The sequence below is a fragment of the Ursus americanus genome, chromosome 17 (assembly GCF_024610735.1).
Source record: "Ursus americanus isolate L20-20 chromosome 17, mUrsAme1.1.p, whole genome shotgun sequence".
NCBI lineage: Eukaryota > Metazoa > Chordata > Mammalia > Carnivora > Ursidae > Ursus > Ursus americanus.
In genome coordinates, this window is record NC_142143.1 from 5,262,652 (window position 1) to 5,276,789 (window position 14,138).

At 51.8% G+C, this 14,138-nt stretch overlaps 1 protein-coding gene across 1 annotated transcript in view; it reads right to left on the bottom strand.

Annotated features, from left to right (window-relative positions):
- Positions 1 to 12,395: 12,395 nt before the first annotated feature.
- SAMM50 (SAMM50 sorting and assembly machinery component) overlaps positions 12,396 to 14,138 on the bottom strand; it is a 33,256-nt gene continuing 31,513 nt past the window's right edge. Inside the window, exon 15 of the mRNA XM_045779482.2 lies at positions 12,396 to 12,590. Coding sequence (XP_045635438.1) covers positions 12,545 to 12,590 — 46 coding nt within the window. The 3' untranslated portion in view covers positions 12,396 to 12,544. The remainder of the gene's footprint in view (positions 12,591 to 14,138) is intronic.

Below are 14,138 nucleotides of genomic sequence, written 5' to 3' on the forward strand. Positions count from 1 at the left end.
AGCCTGTGAAATGTTTTCTTGTGTTGCTCATTTTCAAACCTCCGAGCAATTGTGGGAGAGTCAGAAGTCTGTCGAAAAGCGAGGGAAAGCATTAATTCAGTGATGGAGACGTATTTCCAGCCCAGGTTATGCTTTGGGTGAGATCTTACCACACTCCGGGGCAGCGTTTCCAAATGCACGGTGCTCATCACCTCCAACTAGGACACCTTCTTGCGGACGGTGCTGTTTAATTAATTTGCCCACGGAGGGATCCGGCAGGAGAGTGACGTGTGATTTTCGCTGTAAATGCTAGGAGCGTGAAAAGATGACCACACTTGCCTGGAATTTAAACACCGTGGTGGTAGTGCTTTCTCCCCTATACATGCGAGTGAAACGTGAGTCACGGACGGCCGTGATCAGCAGCCTGTTACTTGGTGATTTTGGAAACATCAGCAAACTTGGAGACAAGGGAAGTTAGATTTCCATTTATTAGCAACTCCTCTGAGTTGTCAGTTTGCATAGTAGGCAAATGAAACTACAATACGCACTCGCTTCCTGAAAATGTTTTATAGATGAGGAAACGGGTGAGAGGCTGGGACAAAGTTATCGATTCCTTCCGTGAAGGAGAACTGGTAAAGCCCTCTAAAAGATTATACCCCCAAGACTTCCCCCAAGCTTTTAGAGAGCAAGCTCCTTGCAAAATGGCATTACCTTGTATATAGCTGGGAGAACAAAGGCCGGGCCTATTAGACATTCACATCTTAGTCTGAATTTCCTTCACTATTAATTTGCCATATATATGTATCATCTGCCTGCACCATAAAAGGCTTTGCTTTCTTCCTCCCACCCAACTTGGGAGCAGTGAGGGAATGAGAGCTGTGCTTTGGGTGCTGGGGAGGAGGGCACACTGGCACAGCGAGACTTCTCCAGGCTGCTGGATGGAGCAGACTCGGCCACCAGAGCCCATCATGAGAACATCACTGGAGCCAGGAGACGGTGATGTGGGGCAGGGGTGTGTAAGGGGCCAGTCAGTGGATATGTTCAACTTTGCAGGCCACACAGCCTGTCTCAGCTTCTCAGCTCTGCTGTTACAGCCCAAAAGCAGCCACAGACACATCAGCAGACGAGTGTGGCTGTGTTCCAATAAAACTTAATTTATGCACACAGAAATGTATATTTCATATCATTTTCACCTATCACAAAATAATTTTCTTTTGATCTTTTTTTCACAACATTTAAAATGTAAACCCATTCTTCGCTCCCAGGCCAAACACAGACAGGCATCGGGCCAGATCTGGGAGCAGACTGTGCCAAAACTGAATTTCGCTTTACGGCACGTTTTTGCCAGAAAGTCCTAGCAGTGGTAACGAAGACGGGACCAGTAAAAATCAGTGTTTAGAAGCTGACCGGGATTCAGATCCTGTGGCTTCCCACTCCGAGGAAGTAAGTCTACAAAATCCTTCCTCGTGTTCGAAATGCATTATTCCCACGGCACTTCCAAGAGTGGGCTGCTAACAGTCCCACTTCTCATGCATCGATTCTGTAACACTCTGTACTATTACATAAGGTACAAGTACATTGCAATGGCCTGTCCTTTTGGAAAACAGGAGCCACTTAAATGTGCATCCGTGATTATGTAAATGATAGCGGAGTCCAGCTGCTCTCAGTGTTTTATGAGCAGGCTGGAGCTATCTTCCTGGTGTGTGTGCGTGTCCGCGGTGTGGCGTTAAGAGGAAAAGCATGATTCCAGGCCTTTCCACACGCTGCAAAGGACACAAACACCTGCCCGGTCCAGCTGACATTTTAACAGCAAGGGAATCAAATGAGCATATGTAAAACCCAAATATGTGTGTGTGTGTGTGTACATTTTACACACACGTGAGTAGATACACATGCACTTTAGGTATATATATAAAACTGTTTGGAAGCCCACCTTTGAATCTCCAGATCCTCTATCAAGGGGAAACGACCGACAGGAACTTTGCTTTCCTACCCGTCAGTACAAAAACCAACAAACTGATGTTTATGGAGAGCGAAGAGAACTGATTTGAGGACCAATTAGAACACGTCTCGATTGAGAAAGTGGAGACGCCGGCAGAGCATGAGCTCAACACGGTGCCATTTACCAGTGATTCGTTCAAGCTCTCAGCTCGGGAGGTCGAGTGTGTTCCTCGATTATCCACCTGCCACACGTACTGGGGTTCATTGCTGATCGTGATCGGAGGCTGAGCAGCTGTGAGCAAATTGTGCTCTTGAACCAGGAGCGTGTCAAAACGTGAAGCTCCACTCTGATGACCTTAAGGCTGTCAAAATTTGAAATTTAGGGAAATCGGTAAGACGCAAGGCTTGAAAAAACGATTCAGCCATTAGTGCTATTTAAATGCTTAGTATAAGGAGCTATTAAAATACGGAGCTTAATGTTTTTTTCAGAAGCGCCAGGTGGGCCCTTGAACTCGGGGTTCACAAGTTACAGAGTCCGTCCCCTGCAAACGTTTCTTCACAAGTGAACGTGGCAGTTTTCGTGTAACCTGAAAGAAAAATGCAGAACGAGAGTCTTTGCTCAAGAAGCATCACCCATAGCAGCTGTTCAGTGAATAATGATGAGTCCCAGAAGCCTGTCTCTGACGGTAGGAACAACCCAGCTGCCCATCGACACATGACCGGACACAGTGTGGTCGATCCGGGCGTGTGCATGTGAGACGCCGACACGTGCCACAACACAGACGAACCCCGAGCCATCGTGCTCGGTGAAGTGAGCCCGACACAAAAGGACAAATCGTGTGTGATCCCACTCCCATGAAGTCCACAGAGGTGTCACCGTCATAGAGAGGAAAGGTAGAACGGTGGTCACCAGGGGCTGTGGGAGGGGCCTGGGGACCGAGAGTTTAGCGGGGGCAGAGTTTCGGGTTTGGAGGATGAAGCGTCCTGGGGATGGCTGGTGGTGACAGGTGCGCGACGCTCTGGATGTTGGACTTAAGGCCACTAAACTGTACACTTTAAAATGGTTGCGACTGCAAGTGGCAGCTTATGGCTCTTTTGCCACATTTTTTTTAAAAATCCTGTGCCTAAGACCCAAAGGAAATCCAGCCCTGAAAGTAAAGGTAATTTAAGACACTGAAAAGGAGGGCCTTTGGGGTGTGGGTGAGACTAAGGCTTCCTATGGAGGGAGGTGACAGGTGAGACGGATAAACAGAGCAGACGGGGAAGGAAGAACAGGGAGTAACAGGCCCTGGGAGGCGGCAGAGCGTTCACTGGAGGGCCGGCCCTTGGCAGACAGAGAACGGAAGGTGGGTGCACCAGCGACCAGGACCCGGGGGAGAAGGAGGGAGGTGGGGAAGGCCACAGAAATAAGGCCTGCAGTGGTGGTGGTGGAAGGAGCCACGGGCAAGCCCCAGCTAACCTGCAGAGCAAGCCCGGGGAGAACAACCCTCCCTCAGCTCTCCGGGGGCACCGCAGCTGACCCGTCGGGCCTTCTCCCCGCTGACTCAGCTGTGCTCCCCGCCGCCCCCTGCACAGGCAACATCATCTCTGCCTTTGTAGCCCACGTCGGAGCCTTGCACACACCAGGACCTCAGTGTTCGCTGAATGAATGAATGAATGAATGAGTGATCAATGACAGTAGTTTCGGCCACTTGCGGTGACAGGGACATCTGCACGCATGCAGAAGAGCTTTTATTGATCGATGCAAATTAAGGCTCCTCCTGATACACTCAGCCCCAGTGACAGGTTCAGTGATGGACACAGGAGAGGACGGCATGGCATGGAACTAGCAGAAGCAAAGCTTCACGGTCACCAGGCCCTTCGAGGGGTCCTCTGCTGTGGGGGCACGTCAGCACCTGTATGCACGAAGCACCTGGTGGCTTCCAGTGTCAGAGCAGAGCCCTGGCAGGGTCAAACCTCCCGGCGCAAGGCCCACGCAGGTCAACTGGGATCTTTCAGAAGTGCAGGTCCTGGCGGAGGAGGGCGGGGCCGGGCCCAAGACTCTGCATTTCTAATCCAGCCCGAGGGAGACCACACATGTTTAGAGGACGGCTGGGAGGCCTGCCATCCTTGGTGAATTTGCCCAGCCCCTGGGCAGAGATGTGGGGATCACCAGGGGCTTCTGCCCCCAGACTCACAACCCTGCCCGGAGCCTGTCAGCTCTGCCTCCTCCACATCTCTCGCCACCCCACCCCCACCCCAGAAAGCCTGCGTTCGCACCCCACCATCTTTCACCCGGACCCAGGTAAGGATCTCGTACCAGGTAAAACCCAGTCATCACCACCCTCCCCACCTTCATCATTCATCCCTGCTTGGCCTGGTGCCCCAGGGCCCCACAGTCTTGACTCCTGACTCCCTGCTCCCATTGCTGCCGCCTTCCAGAACTGTCCAGGCTCCCACAGGCTCCGATCTGGAGGCCATGTCGATGAAAGGGGCACGTGCATCCCTGCATTTAATGACCCTCATAGGTCTGTTCACGGTTCAAACACAGGCCACTGTTCTCCAGGCTACCTTGCATTTCCGTTCCCTTCATGAAGAACGCAAGCTCTCGATTCTCGCGTGTAGATCTCGGGATGAACACCATGACGGGAGAAGACTTAAATCACCAGACGATACACAACTTTCCTGTTTCACCCACATTTTCCTTCTAAAGTAGTATCTGTGAAGCCTGCCTGACAGACACTACCTTGGCCAGGTGATGGCGGGCAACATCACGGTGGCAGGTCCTGCTGGGGGCATGTACCCAGATATAGGATGGGAAGGGGACTTGACCTCTGTGGTCTTCCTCCCCCGGTCTACAAAATACCTGCCCGGCACTCCTCGAAAATGTCAGGGTGGCCAAAAGCAAGGCAAGTCTGGGGAACGACGGATGGCTCAGTGTAACGGGGGATCCTGGATGGGGTGCCGGGCCAGAAAAGGACGTGAGGTAGAAACAAAGGAAATTTGAGTAGAGACTTCAGTTAAAAATAATATATTCATTAATTACTTGGTTCCTCAATCCTAGCAAATGTCCTCAGACTAACGGAAGATGTTAATAACAGGAGCTGAGGGTGGGGCAGGTGGGAACTCTGCGCGATCCTCCACATTTTTCTATAAATCGAAAACTGTAAAATGGAAAGTTTATTTTAAAAATATCACCATTGATTTTTAAAGAGCTGCTGTGTTTTTTCCACCTTTATTGCAAAATAAAGATTTTCGGAATTTTCAAAGCTCCTAAGGAGGTCAGCTGGGGACTGTGTTATGAGTAAGAGGCAGCTCCCCCAAGATCCTTTCCGAATCAATCATCTATTTTTAGAGTCCTTTGGGGCCAATGGTTCCTCATTTTCCTTAAAATTCATTTCAGAATGCTTAACCCGTTGGCCCCTTCTGGCTTAGTCAGAAGGCAGGAGCAGTGTCACCTCAGCAAGGGGAAACTGAGGGGAACCCGGAGGAGCGGCCACGTGCAAGGTCAAGAGGGTCACCCCCGCAGCTTCCTGCAGCAAACCCAAGGGCTCCCACAGCCGGGGGGTCGGGGGCGGGGGGCATTTGAGGCCCTGGATGCTTTCTCCCTCTCCTCTGCCTTTGGCTCTGCTCCTACGTGACTGATGGAGACGCCCGTGGCAATATCTAGTCTGACTGGTTTTTCTGTTTATTTGGTTACTGAGGCCCAGAAAAGGGGGGAACTTATTTACTTCTGTTCTCTGACAAGAGAATGACCTACAGAGCGATAAGTCCCCTTCCAGACCCTGAGGGTGGGAAGGACCGCGTGTCAGGAGGGGTTTTGCGAGAGAACGAATGCATTCATATTGGAGGCACCTGCACGGCACCCCGCACCCGGCCCAGCCCTCGCACCTGCGTGTTGAATGCGTGGGTAAGCGAACAACGGGAGAGACAGGGGACAGGATTCCAGACGGTTCCGACTCCTAAGCCATGCTCTTCCAGTATGAGCCGGGTTCCCGTTCCCGCGCCCGCCCGGAGGAGCAGGGGAGGCTGTGTTCAGACAGACGGGCACTGAGGCCCCGGGGCAGCACTGAGCCTGCGGGGGTGGGAAGGCAGGGCAGACTGGGGTGGCTCCAGCTGCTTCCTCTGGGCGCCCAGTTAACAAACATCTGGGTTAAAGCTTAGGGATGAATCATATTGAACGTCTACTGGCCATGGTAACATCTCAGGAAATCCCACCCCCTTGACTCCCGCACTTCCTCCCAGAGAGGGTAGCATGTCAATTTTCATCCGTGTTCGATGTCAAGGCCATACCACGGTCTCTTTATTATGTTCTAATATTTCTAGCAGTGGCTCTGTCTGCTTAGTATTTCAGGGAAATTACACTTCGACGAGCGGTAATTTCTGGGTATGATAATAAGATCGAAGCAATTGTATCTGGGTCTCTGACTCCATACAGGGAGGTCACCTTCTATTCTGCAGTGATGGAGGGATGCGGGCTTGCTATTATCGCATCCATCCCAAGTCAGAGTTACTTTAATTGACCAGCACATCTATCTAGTGATAAATGTAGGAAACGCTTCCTCCATTAGAAACTAATTGATTGAAAAGGGAAAGAAAAAAAAAATTAAACCCGGGCAGAGAGGCTGTAATTTTCAGCTTGTCCAAAGTCATAGAATGTGCTTTCTTTTCAAAAATGATTACTATTTATTTTCCCAGCCAGATAATGCTGAATCTCTTTCTGCATGAACGTTCTTTGTTCTTAAAGTCATCTAATGATTTGGCAAAGGAATCCAGTAATTTACTTGTCACAAAAATGCCACGTAGAAAGCCACAACTCAGGCGTGGGGACAAGATGTCCGAGATGACCGGTAGCCCCACTCTAGCAAAGCATTGTTCATTTGTAAAGCCGGGACAGCTGGTTTGACCCCAGGGGAGCAGTGCTGAGACAGCTTCCCGCAGCTCACTTCTCAAACTGGAACTTCCAAGGGCGGATGTTAAGACGTGTACATTTCATTGCAAATTTATACTATTACGTTTTCTCTTTATGCCACTTCCAGGTAATACCAATGCACAGAAGACTCCATTTTCTCCCTGCTCACACGGTCCTCTGGATCGCATCCACAACCCAAGGCAGAGCCCACCTGCACCGTGTGCACCACCTCCCCTCCCCCCCCCCCGCCCCCACACCCCAGCCCTCTCCCATGCCCACTCTACCCCCAACCCAACCTCAGCGATAGCCTTCAGCTCCGACAGCGTGTCGGGCCCCTTACATCCATTTCCTACTGCATAGTTTTCACCACAAGAGCAATAAGGGCAGGGAGGTGAGTATGATTTCTATCTGATCCTAAGAGGGTTTGTCATTGCCAGCTTGTCCTTCCTCTTCAGGTCCATTTGGAGGCTCTCACGTTCTTGGCGTTCCCAGCATTAGGCTAGTGCAGATGCCACCACGCTATCTGGGGAGAACCCTGCAGCCTGAAAACACGGGCTTTGGATGATGAGAGATCAGAGGTTCTCTGCGTGTGGTCCACGAGCCCCTGGCAGTCCCTGAGACTTTCAGGACCTGTGAGGTCAAAAGGATTTTTATAAGACCAAGATGTTTACTTAGTGACCTGGCTCACGGTGACACTGGCACTCCTGTTACCTGAGTAGTGCGCCTCCTAGCGGTCACTGTGCTCTTGCCCACGCGTGCCGAGCAAAACACAGATGCTAGGCTCGCTGAACAGTGGCCTCCGTGAAGCCGAAATGACCAACTCCCTTAGAGCTCAGCCCCTTTAACATTCTGTGTGACGACAGGAGCACACAGAGAGCTTGCCCATGGAGGCACGTCTGCTCGGGAACATACGTCTGCCCAGGGAACACACCACATATGTGGTTGGGGCTCGGGCAGAACCAGCCGCTCTTCACGGAGCATTGATCATTGTGACTTGAAGGAGTGACTGCCCAACAGGTGATTCGGACCCAGGTATTTGGTAGACATTTCCTTGAAAATGAATGAAGTGGGCTTCCAGAAAAGCAACTGACCGTTATTTGCTGTCAATGATAAAAGGTGAGCTTCCACGCGAAAATTGGCATTTGGGGAAACTGTATCCACCACCAAGGGCTTGACAGCTTCACAATACTTAAGGGTTTTTCCGAGGAAATCAGTGGTGACATCAATAAATGTGATCTTTTTATTTCACACAATCATGACATGGGTCAGCGTTTGGCAGATTTGCATAACTTGGTGAGCCCGTATTTCCCAAAGGACCAGGGCATGACGTCACAAAATCATGCCTGGGTAAAAAAGATCCAGTCACAGCGTCGGTGAACCAGTGGATCTAGTGTATCTGAGTATGAAAAGTCCCTGAGGTGGTTCACTTCCAAATTGCAACCAATCTGTAAAAAACTGTCACTTGCTGAGTTTTGGTCAAATAGCAAAAAATAGTCACCATCACCTGAAAAGGCTATTAAAATACTATCCTCTTTTCCAAATACCCACCTGCTCGAGGATGGATTCCCCTCAGAGCCTCTCAACAACCTCACCCACAACACACTGAACGCAGACATTGCTGTGAGAAGCCATGTTTTTGAAGACAGATAGTCAAGAGATTTGCAACATTGCTGAACAATGCCACTCTTCTCACCAAATTTCTTTCGGAAAAGATTTTTCATAAAGTGTTATTTATGTTAGCAAGTAATAAGTTTGTTATTTTTTATTTTTATCTATTTTTTGGGAGTGGGCTCCACACCCAGCATGGAGCCCACGGCAGGGTTTGAACTCATGACCCTGAGATCAAGACCTGAGCTGAGAGCAAGAGCCGGGTACTCACCTGACGGAGCCACCCAGGCGCTCTTAGTTTCTTATTTTTAAATGAAATCATATAATTTTTAAAATTCCCAATTTCCAGGGGCTCCTGGATGGCTCAGTTGGTTGAGAGTCTGACTCCTGATTTCGGCTCAGGTCATGATCGTGGGGTCCTGGGATCAAGCCCCGTGTCAGGCACAAAGCTCAGGGGGGGGGGAGTCTGATTGAGATTCTCTCTCCCCCTCTCCCCCCACTTGCATGTGCACACACACACTCTCTCTCTAAAATAAATAAATAAATCTTTAAAGAATTAAAATTGTCAGTTTCCACACCCCATATTGGTAAGTATTAGTATCAACCCACATAAACAAAAGCTCTTTGGGGGTCCTCCACAATTTTTGACAGTGCGAAGGGGTCCTGAGACCGAAAAGTTTGAGAACTGCTGTTAGACTTAATGATCATCCAAAAAGATCAGTTTAAAAAAAAAAAAAAAGGCAAAGGAATTTATTTATCGTTCCCGGGGCTCCCATTTTGAATGCCGCGAACAAGCTTGAAGTGGTTACACGATGGAGATCATCAGCCACGTTCCCATTTGCAAACGGGAACTGATGGCTTTAGAGATTTCTGGGAGGGTCATAACCGGTGCCGGAAATGCCGTATCTAGCTAGCGGCAGAGCTGAATGGCAACCGAGTGCCTACGGTCCACTCCTTGTATCAAACGCTCAAAACCAGGCGAAACAGTCTACAGTGTGACCTGTTGGCTAGACTTACGTTGGGGGCAGAAGGCCTCAGCAAACCCGCCAGCGACGGGCAGCCGGCTAGGACTGTGCACTCCGTCGCTGAGAGGTGGCCAACCCAAACCCTCTCCTTGACAGAACGCAACCCTAGGCCCAGAGGACAGCGGGGATTTGGGGAACAGCCCATAGGGCTAGAACCAGGCTCCTGACCTTAGGCCCCGTTTTCTAAGCAACACTAGAGATGGGAATTTTGAGTACAGTTGCCTGATCTCAAACCCTTCATTGAAAATGCAGTTCTCCCGGGGCGCCTGGCCGGCCCAGTGCGTGCAGCACACGACTTCCGATCTTGGGGTCATGAGATCAAGCCCCACAATGAGTGTGGAGCCTACTTTAGAAAAAGTAAGTATTACAATAAAATAAAATAAAATTAAATTAAATTAAAAAAAAGGGCAGCTCTCTGGTTGTTTTCTGGACTCAGGAATCTTCTCTCTGGTGACCTTTAAACATTGAAACCTTGAACACATCTAACTGCCCCCAAGGTGAGCTTACATGATTTAAAAAAAAAAAAAAAAAGCAAACCCACAAACTAAAGAGAATTCTTAGCTGAGGGAGATGCATGTATGAGGAAGGCAGGGCCTCTGGACAAAGCGGCGAAGGGGAAACGTGACACGATGTGTCGGTGGCAGGGCCTCCATGGTGTGGCCCGTCAGGCTGTCCTCTGGCACAGGAACACTGACACTTGGCAGGACAGCCTGCTCCCTGGCTGGATCGTCAGACCCGCAGACACGGCGGGCCCCCGAGGAGCCGCTGGCCCTGCCCGTCGAGCACGCTGCCCAGAAAGCCGCGGGTAAAGGTCATTCGCTGTGTGCACAAAGCCCGCAAGTTCCCGGTAACGGAGGACGCGATCTGTCACGACAGTTTTGTCTCCCGTGAAAACCAGGCTTCCTGAGGTCCGTCTCCTCGTTACACGTGGACGCTGACCGGCCTGGCAGGCTTCCAGCAGGGGAAGCAGCGGTGGTCTCGGTCCGGACAGAGAAGCAGGCTTCGAGGCCCATTCACTGCAGAGGTGAACGAAACCCATATCCAGCTCGGTTCTAGTCCCAAACACGAAGGGATTTACAGGAAAATGGAGTAGCACAAGGATGCAAAGGTTCACTGAGGCAGGGGGTACTCTGTGGAGGGGTTTGTTGGCTTTTCAGGTTTCTTTTCCACTATCGCGGATGCCCTCAACCAGAAGCTATGAAAACTTGCTTCCCACAGTGAAACCAGCCTGGTTTCTGGTCTTCCATGGGAAGCACTCTGTGAAGGGCTCTGGCTTTGTGCTCCGGTCTGCCCACCTCATCTCGCCTGGGGACGAAGAGACTTCTATTTCCACCCCGCGCCTCCGCTGGGCTCGTTCCCCCTTGCGGAGGGGCAGCCTGTGCAAACGGCCCTCCCCCTCCCCCCCGTGTGCGCTGGACACCGCGGGGCCTGGCGCGCTTTAATTAAGGAGCTGGTGCCAGCGACCCGGGCACTGCTTGATGAGACATGCACCCTTTCGCAAATGACTTCTTCGGGCTCTCCACTGGCACGGTAGATGAATTCTCAAAGGTCACGGCGTCAGAGAGAGTTATTCGGGTTTTACTGCTCTTAATTTATAGTCTGAACATGACAGTGTTATCACACGGGCCTCTTATTTTGCCACAGGCATAAATGTGAGACTGTAAACAATAAAACAATTCAGGGGGAAAAGCGTATTTCTCCACCCTCCCAACTAATCAGAAAGGTAAAGCTGTGCTGCTTCTTACATATTCTCTGAGAAATCCCCATAATTCACACAGGCAATGGGGGCAAGACGGTCTCTGGGAGGCCCAAGAGCTTGGCCCCGAGACGACAGGGGGCCTTGGTCCCCCGCTGCTCCTGAAGACCAAGTTCAAAGGCAAAGACACAAACAACAAGTTACAGGGAGGACTGCAAGGACGGGAACTCAGCCCCAGAGAGGAGAGGGAAAAATCCAGTAGGAAAACGCGACTGGGAACCAGCTGCAACCCTGGACGTTTCTACAGGAAGAATTCGAAGGAGGTTTAACTTTCAAAAAAATTTTTTTTCACATGACTGATCAAGTATATCCTGAAAATATTACTTTGAGAGATACAAGGTACGTGCAGGAGAGTCACAGCCCCCCAAAGACGTCCGCGTTCTGATTCCTGGAATCTGTGGCCATCACAGAACATGACAAGGGAGAATTAAGGTCACAGATAAACCTGAGCTTGCCGGTCTTAAAATAGAGCAGCTGGGCTGTCCGGGAGCGCCCCGTGGATTCACGAGGGTCTGAAAAAGCACCAGGAAGCAAGAGGCAGAGAGACTGGAAAATGCTCTGCAGCTGGCTTGGAAAACACGGGACTGTGAGCCAGGGAACGTGGGCGCCCGGGAGGCCGGAAGGCCAGGAAACGGACTCTCCGCTGGAGCCTCCAGAAGGAACACGGTGGTGCGGACTGACTCCGGAGAGCACTGCCGACCCCCAGCGCTGTTCTAAGCTCCAGGTTTGCAGCAATCTGTTGGAGCACCGTCAGGCAGCCGGTATACTCGTCTCATTAACGCTATTACCTCTGAAGAACACATTTTTCCTCTCTGCCTCAGTGTCCCCAGCGTGCCACATGTTTCTTCCACGCCACCCACGTGCATTTAAAGGACTCTAACCCCCGGAGCTGTGACCGCGGCCCCCACCAGCGTGGTTCCCCCCTCGGCACGGCCAGAGCCTGCGCCCTGCACCGGCACCCAGGCTGCCCCCGGGGCTCTGCCGAGCACTTTCGGCGCGTGGGAACAGACACGGAGGCACCGGGAGCCTGGGAGGAAAAGCAATCGGGGCGCCATGTGACGGGACCTTCCGGCTGGCCGGTCCACATGGAAGAACACGCGGCAGCTTTAAATGGCCCGCCCCCTCCATGCGGTCCTCCGGAAAAGCCGGCGTGGGACACAGAGCGGGGGAAAGCAAATCATATCCACGATGCCTCTGAGTATTTGTCTTTAAAATTTATTGACGTGGTTTCCCACGAGGACTGCAAAGAACGGCACGGACGTGTTTGCCCGGCGAGCAGGTGCGTGGCCCCGACCGGCCGCCCGAGGCCGGGGCTCCTCCCGCAGGCTCTAGAGCACGCGTCAGCTACAGGAACCTGATCCCAGCTCCGAACTGCACGCCGTCACATATCCTACAAAAGCAAAGGGCAGACAATCAACGCTCACCTCCCGCCATCACAACACCGTACCCGGCGCCTCTCTTCCAGACTCGGCCGCTCTGGGGGCACCCGCCACAGCCTGGCTCTCCCTGCCGCCCAGGCGCCTCGCCTCCGGCCCTCCTCTCCCACTGCCCGGCCCCGCCCGCCAGCCCTGCGGCTTCCTCCCTTGCTGGCTTAAGAACCAGCCTTTGGGAGGTAAAAACACGGTAACACGTGGGGACACAGATTCCCCTTTATTGCTCCCTCCCCACCTTCTTTGTGGTCCCCCAATTCTGACTCAAGTGGTGAAAAGAAGAACCCAGGAGAGAAACATTATGAACAATAAAAGCCCTGAGGGGGGAAAATAGCTTTGTGTTTATTTCTAAGGCTACCAGGCAAGGAGCAAGTTGTGAGAGGCTTTCTGTGCAAAGCAGAGCAGTGACAAGAGAGGTGGCTGTGGAAGGTACCTGGCAAAGCACAGCACACAGTGGGGGCAGGGAGGACAGGGAAGCACAGAGAGGCACAGAGAGCAGGGGGGATGGGAGACAGAGACGGGAGGACAGAGAAGGAGGGGGCAGGGTGGACAGAGGAGGGAAACGGAGAAGGGGGGGCAGGGTGGACGGAGAAGGAGGGGGCAGGGAGGGGGAGGGCGGAGGAGGAGGGGGGAGGATAGAGGAGGGGGAGGGAGAACGGAGGAGGAGGAGGGGGCAGGGAGGACAGAGGAGGGAGCAGGGAGGACAGAGGAGGGAGCAGGGAGAACGGAGAAGGGGGGGCAGGGTGGACGGAGAAGGAAACAGGGTGGACGGAGAAGGAGGGGGCAGGGAGGAAAATGGTATTCCGAATCCCAAACAGCAGGTGACAGTGCATGGCAGAGCACAGCATTTTTGCAAGTTGTGGACAATTTCCAGAAAAACTGGACAACAAGAATGGCTCCTTTGGGGGCGCCTGGCTGGCTCAGTCAGTGCAGCACGCGAGTCTTGATCTTGAGGTTTTGAGTTCAAGCCCCACGCTAGGTGTAGAGATTACTTAAAAATTAAAAATAAATAAATAAATAAATAGAATCGCTCCTACTTTCAGAGGAAAGTTGATAATTTTATTGTCCTAACACCTGTGCCCTTGCCCAATCTCGGGGTTTATTGCGTATGAAAACCGGCAGGAAGTTTTTCTTTTTCAACCTGGGAGTGAGGGAATAAAACCCCCAATCTATTAAGAGATTGAAGGTGGACCGCTGTCTTCATCGCTAGGACCCCCTGCAGGACTGAGGTGCTCACTGGCCGACGGCATTAGCAGGAGTGCTCTAGCCAGAAGGGACGGTGGCAGCCCTTGGTGACCAACGGTAAAGCACGCCAATGTCCTCAGAAAGGCAAAGACCCACAACCAAAGCCAGGGCTGCATCTGTGCAAGTTCTGTTCAAATCTAAATGATCGGTTTCTCTATTTTACACCATCAGGTCCATAAAAGGGGTCCTTGCCTGTACTCACGCTTGCGAAAAATGCCTGAAAATAAGCCACAGGACAAAAAGTCAGTCAGGCCCCGGCTTCT